The sequence below is a fragment of the Ranitomeya imitator genome, chromosome 1 (genome assembly GCF_032444005.1).
Source record: "Ranitomeya imitator isolate aRanImi1 chromosome 1, aRanImi1.pri, whole genome shotgun sequence".
Taxonomy (NCBI): domain Eukaryota; kingdom Metazoa; phylum Chordata; class Amphibia; order Anura; family Dendrobatidae; genus Ranitomeya; species Ranitomeya imitator.
The window spans coordinates 727088444-727100957 of NC_091282.1; the positions used below are offsets into that span (position 1 = coordinate 727088444).

Below are 12514 nucleotides of genomic sequence, written 5' to 3' on the forward strand. Positions count from 1 at the left end.
TTAAAGTACCATGGGGAGCAATGAGGATAGTCCAGTGCTGCCGCCAGCCAGGCTTCTCCTCGCACCACTCTAGGTAACTGATGAGCCTTTTGAAAACTTTAGGGTACCATGGGGAATAATGAGGATAGTCCAGTGCTGCCACCAGCCAGCCTTCAGCCCGCACTACTCCAAATTGACAGATCTTTTCAGAACTTTAGGGTACCATGGAGAGCGATGAGGATAGTAAAGTGCCGCTGCCAGCCATGCTTCTCCCTGCACCTCTCCAGGTAAGACAGGTCTTATTTGTATGTGGACATAGGAAAAGAGGTGCGGTGAGATTCAGGCTGGGGGTGGCAGCGGACCAATCTCATGTACCCTATGGTCTCTGCTTGGATCTTTAAACTCTGCTTCTCTGAAGAGCTGGAGCTAACATGCAAACTTGCATCCAGTGTCTGATTCTTACTGACAGGCTCCAATTAAATTGAGGACTGTGCACTTCCGTTTTTGTAAGCAATGGTTCTAGCAGTGAGGCCGCCGCCAAGTCAGACCATTGCCACTTATTGTGTGGATTCTTTTTACTGTGTAGGTCCACATAGTACTGGGAGGTCTGCAATTATTTCTGATGGTTAGGTTACCAGGTCTGGTCTTTGTTTTTGCTTTTTTTATAGCAAAACTCTGTCTTTTAGTTCCACCTCTGGTAGATGAGCCGCTAATCCATCCAACAGTATACATCCCCTTGATGGACAACTCGGACCAAGCTGTAGTGGAGAAGAAGGAAATGGCCAGTTCTGAGAAAGCCGTGATAATGGAGGTAGTACAGAAGAGTGGGGGCAAGAAAGGGAAGAATGCTACCGACAAAGGTGAGCGCAAAGGTAACTATGTGGTTTTGTCTTTTATTACCTAAATATTAACCTGGATTGTATATAAGAGCTGTAATACGTGCACGGTGTCCTGCCAGCTCAGATGAATGGCCATCCACGTAATGCATAAAGCCCTCTACAAGACTGACTCCCATTATGGCTCAGAGAGGGGGGATCCTGAGCATTGACTCCAGTCCACCATGACTTCCGTATGTTAGCCCTAAACCATGCCTTTTTTTTTTTCCTTTTTATGTATATTTTTTAAGAAAATGCAGAAGTGAAGTTTAAAGATTTTCTGTCAACCATGAAGAACCTGATTGTCTCGGAAGATGAGGCCATGTCCGTAGTGGAGATGCTGAAAGCCAAGTCCATTTCTGTGCAGGAGATGGTGAACAAGGTAAGGATGAAAGCACCCATGAAGTTTTTAACCCCTTCATGACTGACTGGTTGTAATCACACGAACAAAAGGTAAAGGAAACCTGACAGCTGAAACAGGCTGCACGATCCACGAGCTGCGTGTATCAGACTGTGGCTGCACATTTTCAGCCACGTATATTTAACTCTGAAACGTTTCAGAGAAAACTTTGCAAGCTGGTTGGGATCGAGCTGCACGGGGAATAGTCAGACAGAGGGGGGCCTCCAGCTGGAACCCACCTTTGCTATGATTCCTTGAATATTCTCATGATTGGAGGGCAGCCCAGAGGTCGGACCCTGTGAATTATAGCACTGCTGCTGAGCTCGTTTGTGCAAATTGTCCTGGACTCTGAGCAGTAAAGTAAATGCCTGGGATCTACTTTCAGCCCTTAGTCACCAGTGACTACAACACGGTGTTTGCAGATTCTATAACTCCTGCGCTCATTCGTGTGGGTGGGTTTCCCTTCTGTTGGGTTCGCTCCATCTTTGTATGTCGTCTTGTGCCAAAGTCTGTAGGAAGTAGCCGCATTCATCGCCTATTGTTCCGTTTTATTGTTGGCAAGTGTAATGGGAAGAGCTGCAAACACTTTGACTGAAGGGATCATACTTAATCACCCTCTTGGTAAATTTAGCAGTAATTTCTGAAATGTTTTTTTTTATTTGTTTCCCCTTAGGCAAAAAAGGGCGACTCCGCCGCTTTGCTTCAGTTACAGGAAAAGGAAAAGTTGCTTTCTGCTGCTAAAGATGAAGCTGCGTTAGTGAAGGACCAGTGCAGGCAACTCACGCAGGTAACTTGCTGCTCCTCTGGGGTGTAAAGTATCATTGTCAAGCTTAAAGAATCCAAGTGGAGCTGTGTGATCATTCATTTTGGATACCTAATAGGGCCAGTGCTCAATGTAACCCTTCAGAAAAATGGAGCTCGCATCTCTTCACTGATTGCAAAAATAAAGTGCTAATCTTTCCTGGCTTTGTTTAAAAAGAAAAAAAAAAAAGCCATTCTCACACTCCCCGGATCCTGTTATTAGTTAACTCCACTGCTCAGTCTGTTTGTGTTTTTAGCACAGACATCTCATCGACAGCACTGCAGCCAATTACTGAGCACAGCGGTTCTGCCCGAGTTGGTTGCATGAGCTGCTGAGCTCACTGATTGGTTACAGCGCTGTCTCAGTAGAGCAGACAATAACACACACAGGAAGCAACAGAGGAGACTCTGCACTGGACCCAGGGAGGGTGAGTAAAGGAAAGCTTGCTTTAAAGGGAACCTGTCACCCCCAAAATCGAAGATGAGCTAATCCCACCAGCATCAGGGGCTTATCCGCAGCATTCTGGAATGCTGTGGAGAAGCCCCCGATGTATCCTGAAAGATGAGAAAAAGAGTTTAGATTATACTCACCCAGGGGCGGTCCCGCTCCAATGGGTGTCGTGGTCCAGTGCCTCCTATCTTCATAGGATGACGTCCTCTTCTTGTCTTCACGCTGCAGCCCCGGCGTTCTTTGTCTGTCCTGTTAAGGGCAGAGCAAAGTACTGCAGTGCGCAGGCGCTGGGCCTCTCTGACCTTTCCCGCATCGTGAATACAAGAAGAGGACGTCCTCCTATGAAGGTGGGAGGCCCCGACCGCGACGCCCATCGGACCGGACCACCCCCCCCAGGTGAGTATAATCTAACCTCTTTTTCTCATCTTTCAGGATACATCGGGGGCTTATCTACAGCATTACAGAATGCTGTAGATAAGCCCCTGATGCCGGTGGGCTTAGCTCACCTTCGATTTTTGGGGTGACAGGTTCCCTTTAACACGAAGTGCAGCCAGTCGACAGGATTTTTTTTTCCAAGACTGGAAAACTCCTTTAACTTGCCGTCGAAGTTTCTCATATTTATTAGGATTTAGTGTTTGATTTTTACAGTATGGACTTGGACTTATAAAGTAAATTTAAAATTCCTTTCATTATAGGAACTGGTAGTGGAGAAGCAAAAATCAAACCTGGTGGAAGCAAAAGCGAGAGAACGCATCAGCCTGTTGGAGAAAGAACATGGCGTTTTCCAGACCAAGATCCATGGCAGTTATCAGGAAGCTCAGCAAATGCAGCATAAAGTAAGGATCAGAAAAGCTAATGAGTGCAAATATCTAAAAAGTGCCCATGGGTGGCAGAGCATGCCTAGTTTTGGCTGACACTGAGCGTACACATAAGGTATTGCTGTGTACATTAAAAAAATAGATCCAAGGCATTTCCTATTATGACAATTCTGCCCCTGTGTATAATAGGGGGGGTCACAGAACTGGCCATTAATTGTTGGTAGCGTAATGGAGTGTATATAAAGCCTAATGCAAACTCTGAGGGATTCTCAGCACAAGGCCTATTATATGTGCTGATGTGCTTGGCCTTTAGCCCACAGTTCATGGCCCTTTATTCTTTAACATCTCAGGCTATAAATATGTCTCTTTACCATGCCTGACGTTTTTCTGCTGTTTAAAAAAACAAACAATGTAATTGTTGAGGCGTGCAGGAAGTTGTGTCTCCTGTTATATTACATCCCATCCTGTGCATTCTCCATTCCTGACCTGAATATGCAGCGGGGGATTTTCTGGAATGAAAATCTGCTATGTGTTACATTGACCGTGTAGTGGACGAGATGTTTCTAGATCTCATTCACAGAACGCAGAGAAAATCTGCAGCGTTGAAGGGGTTGTCTGGCATTAGGCTACAAGTCAGCAGTCGCTCTATATGACTGCACACTTGTGAATACTCAGAGCGTGTGCACTGCACACTGTGAGGATTCTACACTGCCGGAAGCAGGTGGTCATATGACCGCAAGTATTTGCATACTTCTGGAAACATTCTGACTAGTCGGGTTCAGCCTTGCTCAATACACTTGCATTGAACGCGGCCATGCACGTCTAGTTTGCATATGACTGCACGTATGCAAATCACATACTTGCGGTCACGGTCCGGAGAATCCTTGCAGAGCGCACATTGAGGAGTCACATGTAGTGACTGCAGACTTGGAACCTAAGGCCGGACAACCACTTTACCTCAATGCCGACATCCACAGCCTATTAATTTTCATGCTTTGCAATGCAAAAGGATGAAATTTGCTGTAAAGCTGCAGCATTTTTCTTGCAAAATTTGCACAATTTTGTGTAGCGGAAATAACCCATGTAGATGTCGCTCCCCGAGGGCCGATTGGACAACCTCTTTAATTGCAGAGTGTTTGTCGTGGCACACTACTTTTTGTATGGTGGTAAGCAGACTGGATCGGCGTTTCTGAACAGCCGCCCGATAGTAGATAACGATAAGTACCGTAATAGTTGCATTGGGGATCTGTACTGCTCTGTCCATCACTATTCTCTCCTTGGTGAGCTCTGCCTTGATGCATCCTCACTCCTACTCCTTAATGTCAGCCCTAACCCTTCTGCCACTTTAAATAACCTCACGCGCAGATGTGACATTTATAGCTTCGGACTGAATCATGGCTCAGCTTCCTTTTAATACCAAAGCAGAACGTAAGCCGAGAACAGATGGTGCCCCCGAGACATCCTTCAGCCTACCTGGCTGTGTAGATATGCACTTATAAATAACCTGTGACCTCCCATGGATTCTCTGATGGCTCTGTTATTTCACAGGGGGAGGGAGCAGAAACAGGAAACCAGACAAAGCTAGGGAGCTACAACAAGACTTCTGCGTGTTTTTTTTTTTTTAATCTTTCAGGTTCCTTTAAATATTTGCTAAACTTTTTAAAAGTTTTTGAACTAGTATAGAAAATAATGAAACTTTATTATAATAATTTTAACATCAGATACAATTCAAATAATTAGAAATGAACCCCCTTCCCGAAACAGCACCATTGGAGCTACGTTCCCCGAAAATTGCGGTGTGTTTCCTGTCCGGAGCTAATGTCCGGAGATAAGTGACGTCAACAGTGTCCAGTGTCTGATTGGTTGCCGCCTGCTGCGAGCGACCAATCAGAAACGTGCCGTACTGTGACACACTCCGCCCGCCATTTTGGTGTGATTTTTGAATTTTTACCTCACAGCAAGTTACTACTGCGTGGAGGCGGGCCCAGTGACGTTGCTCTTCAAGCTCCTGCCGAATTTCGTCAAAAAAATGATAATACCATTTACCAAAACTATATATATTTAGTTGTGAAGTGGTTCAGTGACATTTTCACACCAATTTTGAACTTTTGTTTGGTGTTTTCTCCATATACTGCCTATTATTCACTGACTGTTATACTGAGAGACTGCCGTTTATTAACCTCTTCTTTGCCACATTGGGTATATTGCTCTATTATTTGCCACATAAGGACATTGTCCATTATTGCCCAGCAATTTCTTAAATAACAAGAATTGTCAAGAGCTGGTAAGTGCAGCCATTTTTTGTTCTTTCTTACTATTATTTATTAATTGTATTATTCTTACATTTGAATAAATAAAGTATATATGCATTCTAGACTCCCGATTCTTTAGAATCGGGCTGCCATCTAGTATATATATATATATATAATCTCAAAAAAATAAAGGGAACACTTAAACAGAATATAACTCAAAGTGATTGTTTGACAATCAATTTCACATGCTGTTGTGCAAATGGAATAGACAACAGATAGAAATTATTGGCAATTATCAAGACACACTCAGTAAAGGAGTGGTTCTGTAGGTGGGGACCACATCTCAGTACCAATGCTTTCTGGCTGATGTTTTGGTTACTTTTGAATGTTGTTTGTGCTTTCACACTCGTGGTAGCATGAGACGGATTCTACATCTACAACCCACACAAGTGGCTCAGGTAGTGTAGCTCATCCAGGATGGCACATGAATGCGAGTTATTGCAAGAAGGTTTGTTGTGTCTGTCAGAGTAGTGTCCAGAGGCTGGAGGCGCTACCAGGAGACAGGCCAGTACACCAGGAGATGTGGAGGGGGCCGTAGGAGGGCAACAACCCAGCAGCAGGACCGCTGCGCTCAGCCTTTGTGCAAGGAGGAACAGGAGGAGCACTGCCAGAGCCCTGCAAAATGACCTCCAGCAGGCCACAAATGTGCATGTGTCTGCACAAACTGTAAGAAACAGACTACATGAGGATGGTCTGAGTGCCCGACGTCCACAAATGGGGGTTGTGCTTACAGCCCAATACCGTGCAGAACATTAGGATTGGCAAATTCGCCACTGGCGCCCTGTGCTCTTCACAGATGAAAGCAGGTTCACACATGTGACAGACGTGACAGAGTCTGGAGACGCTGTGGAGAGCGATTGGCTGCCTGCAATATCCTTAAGCATATCTAGTTCGGCAGTGGGTCAGTAATGGTGTGGGGTGGCATTTCTTTAGAGGGCCGCACAACCCTCCATGTGCTCGCCAGAGGTAGCCTGATTGCCATTAGGTACCAAGATGAGATCCTCAGACTCCTTGTGAGATCATATGCTGGTGCGGTTGGCCCTGGGTTCTTCCTAATGCAGGACAATTCCAGACCTCATGTGGCTAGAGTGTCAGCAGTTCCTGCAAGATGAAGGCATTGAAGCTATGGACTGGCCCGCCCATTCCCCAGACCTGAATCCGATTGAACACATCTGGGACATCATGTCTCACTCAATCTACCAACGTCATGTTGCACCACAGACTGTCCAGGAGTTGGTGGATGCTTTAGTCCAGGTCTGGGAGGAGATCCCTCAGGAGACCATCCGCCACCTCATCAGGAGCATGTCTATGTGTTGTAGGGAGGTCATACAGGAATGTGGAGGCCACACACACTACTGAGCATCATTTCCTTGTCTTGAGGCATTTCCACTGAAGTTGGATCAGCCTGCAATTTGATTTTCCACTTAGAGCATCATTCCAACTTCAGACCTCCATGGGATATTAGTTGTGATACACATTGATCATTTTTAGGTTTTACCGTTCTCAACGCATTCCACTATATAATGAAAAAAGATTTACAACTGGGATATTTCATTCAGTGATATCTAGGATGTGGGATTTTGGTGTTCCCTTTATTTTTTTGAGATATGTATAATCACGCCATGATCTCCTGGATTTACTATGAGCGCCGCCCCAATCAAATGCGGGTGTAAGCTCTATATGAGAGTTTACACCCTGCAGCAACGCCCATTATCGTTGCTAGCACCGATCGCAGTCGTTTAACCCCTCTGATGACTCTGTCAATAGTGGCAGCTACATCGCAGGAGCACAGAGGGAGCTCCCTCCCTCTATCAGCAGAACACGATGCGATCACGTTATGCCGATTGTCTCCATGGTGACCCTGAGCCAAAAGATGGCCACGTGGTCACCCAGGGACGGCGGCCTGTCAGCTCATGCTCAGAGCACGAGCTGACACGTCTCTTCCCTGCGTCTCAGTTGCAGACGCATTGCAGAGTATTAGATCAGCGATCCGTCATTGTGAAGCTGATGTCCCATAGTGTGACAATATAAAAAAAAGTTGTTAAAAATTGTAAAATGAATTTTAAAGAATAACAAAATAAAGAAAAAAAATATATAATGGATCCAGTAAATACATTTTTGTAAGGAGAAAAAAAAAGTATACATTTGATATTGCCGCTCCCAGAATGACCTGACCTATAAAACTGTCATACTAGTTAACCTCTTCAGTGACCACCATTAAAAAATAAGAAATAAAAAAACAGGCAAAAAACTATGCTTTTTATACGGCGGAACAAAAAGTGGAATAAAATGTGATCAAAAAGACGAAAATGGTATGTCTGAGAATGTCACCTTGTGCTGCAAAAAGCAAGGTACCATACAATGCAGTCAGCAGAAAAATAACTTATAGTGCTCGGAATAATGCGATGCAAAAACTTTTTTTTTCTATGAAAGTTTTTGGTTAAAAGCTCCAAAACAAAAAAAAAGATATAAATGAGGTATCACTGTTATCATACTGACCCAAAGAATAACGCTGCTTTATCAATTTTACCACACGCGGCACAATCTAACCACCCACCCCCACCAAAAAAAAAATCACTGAATTGCTGTATTCTGTTCATTCTGCCTCCCAAAAATCAGAATAGAAAGCGATCAAAAAAGGTTATGTGCTTGAAAATTGAACCAATAAAAATGTCAACTCGTCCCCAAAAAACAAGACCTCACATGACTCTGGACCAAAATATGGAAAAATTACAGCTATCAAAATGTGACAGCGCAAAAACTAGTTTTTGCAAAAAAAAAAAGTATTTTAGTGTGACAGCAGCCAAACCTAAAAACCCAATATAAATCTGGTATCACTGTAATCGCACAGACCCAAAGAATAAAGTCGTCTAATCAATTATACCACACGTGAAACAGAGTAAAAATGAAATAAAACCAATTCTTCACCTGCTGATGATTTTTTTTTTATTCTGCTTCTCAAAGATTGCAGTAAGGCGCACATTTATCCTGCACTCTACTCTTGAGTGCTTACACTGGGATTTGTGTAAATCTCTTAAATACTTGATTCTTTATAATGACGCAGATGGAGGCATTGTGGACATAGTCTGGCCTATGAATCAGCGTTGTCTGTCTTAGGCGGGAATAAAAGCACAGTCCGCCACAGTTTTGTACACTTCTTAAAATGACACCACTGAACAAAGACCAGACAGACATCTGAATGGATCCCTCGAGGGCCTCATTTGAATTAAGTCACTCATAGATTTCGATGGAAACACCAAAGTGCTCAGTGTAGTGTGCTGGATAAATGTGATCCAAAATTTTATGTAAATGCTTCATCTTAATCCAAAAAAAAACAAGTCCCCTTCCACATTCCACATTACTGATAGTACAAAGGCTCTGTATAAGTGCTATGGCTCCTATCCCCCTCCTCAAGGAAATCCAGCAAATTCTGCTTTCCCAAAACCAAATGCCCCCTCCCTTCTGAGCCCAAGTGTGCCTAAACCACATTTAGCGCCCACATGTTTGTCATTTCTATAGTGATGAGAGGCAGCCTAATGTACAGGTGCGTGTCTCCAGAAGAATGAGCTGGGCATAACGTACTGGTGACTGCAAGGAGCAACATCCACTTCTGCATGTTTCTGGAAAATACCCATGGAGTCAAAATCGTCACTACACCTATAGATAAATTCCTAAAGGTGTATAATTTCCATAATGGGGTCACTTGAGGGGGGTCCTGCTTATCTAGCACTTGGGGGCTTATATGAAGTCAGCAAATTATTCTAGGAAAATCTGCGCTCCAGCAGGCAAATAGCGCTGTGTCCCTCCCGAAGTCTCGCCTTGTGGCTAGGCAGTACTGTAAAGCCATATATGAGGTGTTTCTACATACAGCAGAAATTGTGGGACAAATTTTGGTGCCATTTTTTTCCTATTTCTCAGTGTAAAGCTGTAAAATCTGGGGCTAAGACAAAATTTTGGTGGTAAAAATATAATTATTTATTTCTTCACTGCCCAATGGTATAATATTTTGTGACCCACCTGCGGTGTCAATATAATCACTGCACCCCTAGATAAATTCATTGAGAGATGTAGTTTGTAAAATGGGGTAACTTATGGAGGGTTTTACTGTTCGGGTACCTCGGGGGCTTTACCAATATGACATTGAACCCTCAAACCAGTGCTCAAAATCTGAACTCCAATATGGCACGTCTTCCCTTCTGAGCTTTGCACTGTGCCTCAAAAGTAGTTTTCCTGAGGAATTGGTGTACTCGGAAGAAATTGCACATCAAATCTTGGGGTCCATTTTTCCGTTAGCCTTGTGAAAAGAACAAATTTGGGGCTAATAACATTTTTATGTGATTTTTTTTTTTTATTTTATTTTTTTATTTTCACAGCTCAATATTATAAACTTTTGTGAAGCACATGTGATTTCAAGGTGCTCAACTAGTTTACAAAATGGAGTCACTTGTGGGGCGTTTGCACTGTATAGGCACATCAGGGGCTCTCCAAACGCGACGTGGCGTCCGCTAATTATTCCAGCAGATTTTACATTCAAAAAGTGGCTTTCCTTCCCTTCTGACCCCTGCCATACGCCAAAACAGTAGTTTTCCCCCATATATGGGGTATCTGTGCACTCAGGCATTTGTTGTGCAATTTCTTCTGTTACCCTTGCAAAAATAAAATTTGGCTCTAAAGTAAAATTTTTGTGAAAGTGTTCATTTTTTTTCCTTCCACACTCCATTAATTTATGTGAGGCACCTGAAGGGTGCAGTTTTTAGAATGGTGATCAATTTTGGGTATTTCCAGTCATATAGGCCCCTCAAAGTCACTTCAAATGTAATTTGTTCTAAAAAAAATGATTTGTTATTTTGTTGGTAAATTGAGAAATTTCTGGCCAACTTTTGACCCTTATAACTTCCTAACAAAAAATTTTTTTTTTTTAAATTGTTCTGATGTAAAGTAAACATGTGGGAAGTTTTATTTATTAACTATTTTGTGTGACGTGACTGATTTTAAGGGCAATTAAATTAACAGTTTGAAAATTGCTACATTTTCCAAATTTTTCCCAAATTTTTTATATTTTCACAAATGCAAGTCATATTGAAGAAATTTTAGCACTATCGTGAAGTACAATTTGTGAGATCCATTGAAGTGTTCCAGCGTTATTACCTCATTAAGTGACAGTGGTCAGAATTGTAAAATTTGGCCTGTCGGGAAGGTGAACAAGCTGGACAAGCGTTGTAAGGGGGGAGGAGGCGGCCTTGGTGGATAGGAATTGCCGGGGGAGGAGTTGGCCTTGGTAGACAGGAATTGCCAGGGGAGGAGGCGGCCTTGGCGGACAGGAGTTGCTGAGGAGGAGGCAGCCTTGGTGGACAGGAGTTGCCGGGGGAGGAGGCGACTTTCGTGGACAGGAGTTGCTGGGGGAAGGAGGTGGCCTTCGTGGACAGGAGTTGCTGGGTGAAGGAGGCGGCCTTGATGGCCAGGAGTTGCTGGGGATAGGGGTGGCCTTGAAGGGCATAGGAGTTGTGTGTGTGTGTGTGTGTGTGTGGGGGGGGTGGGGGTGGGGGGAGGCGGCCCTGGTTGGATTTTAATGATACAAAGCCACCGTGCTCACCACTATAGGCCTTTCTCTATCGCCTTTCATTGGGGGACACAGGAACCATGGGTGTATGCTGCTGCCACTAGGAGGCTGACACTATGCAAATAAAAAGTTAGCTCCTCCTCTGCAGTGTACACCCCACCGACAGGAAGTAGGATCTTCAGTTTAGCTTAGTGTCAGTAGGAGGTGGACACGGGTCTTTCATTAGACCCTTATCTACCTCAATGTGCGTCGTTTCCCTTCAGGTTTTTCCGGAGGGATACAGGGTGAACAGTCACACCTGTAGTCCCACTATGCGGACTATGAGTACGGCGTGTACTGCCACCCCGTATCCTCATAGATTCCTCTCCAGGACCAAGATCCTAGCACACAAGCGTGCTCAGAAGTCCGGTCCTGGCTCCGTCCCCCACCCACTCGCCCACCAGAGCCTGTCGGTCGGAGGAGACGAGGACGTCCATCAGCTCCGTGGACGTCTCATTCCTTCCAGGTTAGTACCGGCGGGGGATCTTTAGGTGAGTATTTTCCCGCCCCACCCTGTGGCTTCCCTGGATCCCAGAGAGAAAAAAAAAAAAAAAAAATCCTATTTAGGGGGGTTTTCTGATGCGAATCGCATCTCTTTTCAGCCGCGCCACTTCTGTGGATGCGGCCTCCCTGTTCCGGCGCGGCTGCCTTTACGGACCACCGCGCCGCTTCTTGTCCAGGCACGCTATCTGCGTGGCCTTGCTCGGGGGGGGGGACATTTCCACCTCGGGTCCTGCAGGCTTCCCAGCCCCAGCTTCAGCGCGGTGGCTTCGGCCCTCAGTGGCTCCCCTGCTCCGGCCGCTGTTTGCGGCTGTTCATTTCTATTCAGCGCGGCGGCTTCCCAGCCGCCACATCGCTTCGGCCCTCTCTGGCTTCCCTGCTCCGGCCGCTGTATGCGGCTGTTCATTTCTATTCAGCGCGGCGGCTTTGCCGGCCGCCGCATCGCTTCGGGCCCCCTGCAGCTGCGTCCCTCTGGCCGCTTACAGTGCCGCTCATCCTCCCTCAGCGCGGCGGCTTGCCAGACCGCCACACCGCTTGGGACCTGCGGCTGCGCTGCTCCCGCCGCTGTAGGCGGCCGCTCACCATCGCCTTCTGCGGCGCACGGTTCTCCGCTGCGGCCCTTCCATGCCGGTCACCGATCGCTAATTTAGGCCCCGGCTTCTGCCTGGGCCTACTTCCGGTGCCGGACTCCGCCCCCCTTCCTTGTTCGTCGGGCGGGCTTTTCTCCCGCCCGACAATTTCACTGAGAACCGCCTTTTCTCCTCCCACCGGCGCCATC

At 45.5% G+C, this 12514-nt stretch overlaps 1 protein-coding gene across 20 annotated transcripts in view; it reads left to right on the forward strand.

Moving 5' to 3' along the window:
* KTN1 (kinectin 1) overlaps positions 1-12514 on the forward strand; it is a 197824-nt gene that overhangs the window by 22962 nt on the left and 162348 nt on the right. For 13 of the 20 annotated variants that reach the window (XM_069732747.1, XM_069732819.1, XM_069732828.1 and 10 more), the window contains exons 4-7: positions 666-851; positions 1106-1236; positions 1928-2041; positions 3202-3342. In XM_069732747.1, coding sequence (XP_069588848.1) covers positions 666-851; positions 1106-1236; positions 1928-2041; positions 3202-3342 — 572 coding nt within the window. The remainder of the gene's footprint in view (positions 1-665; positions 852-1105; positions 1237-1927; positions 2042-3201; positions 3343-12514) is intronic. The other 7 variants (XM_069732763.1, XM_069732810.1, XM_069732772.1 and 4 more) reach the window with 2 other exon arrangements.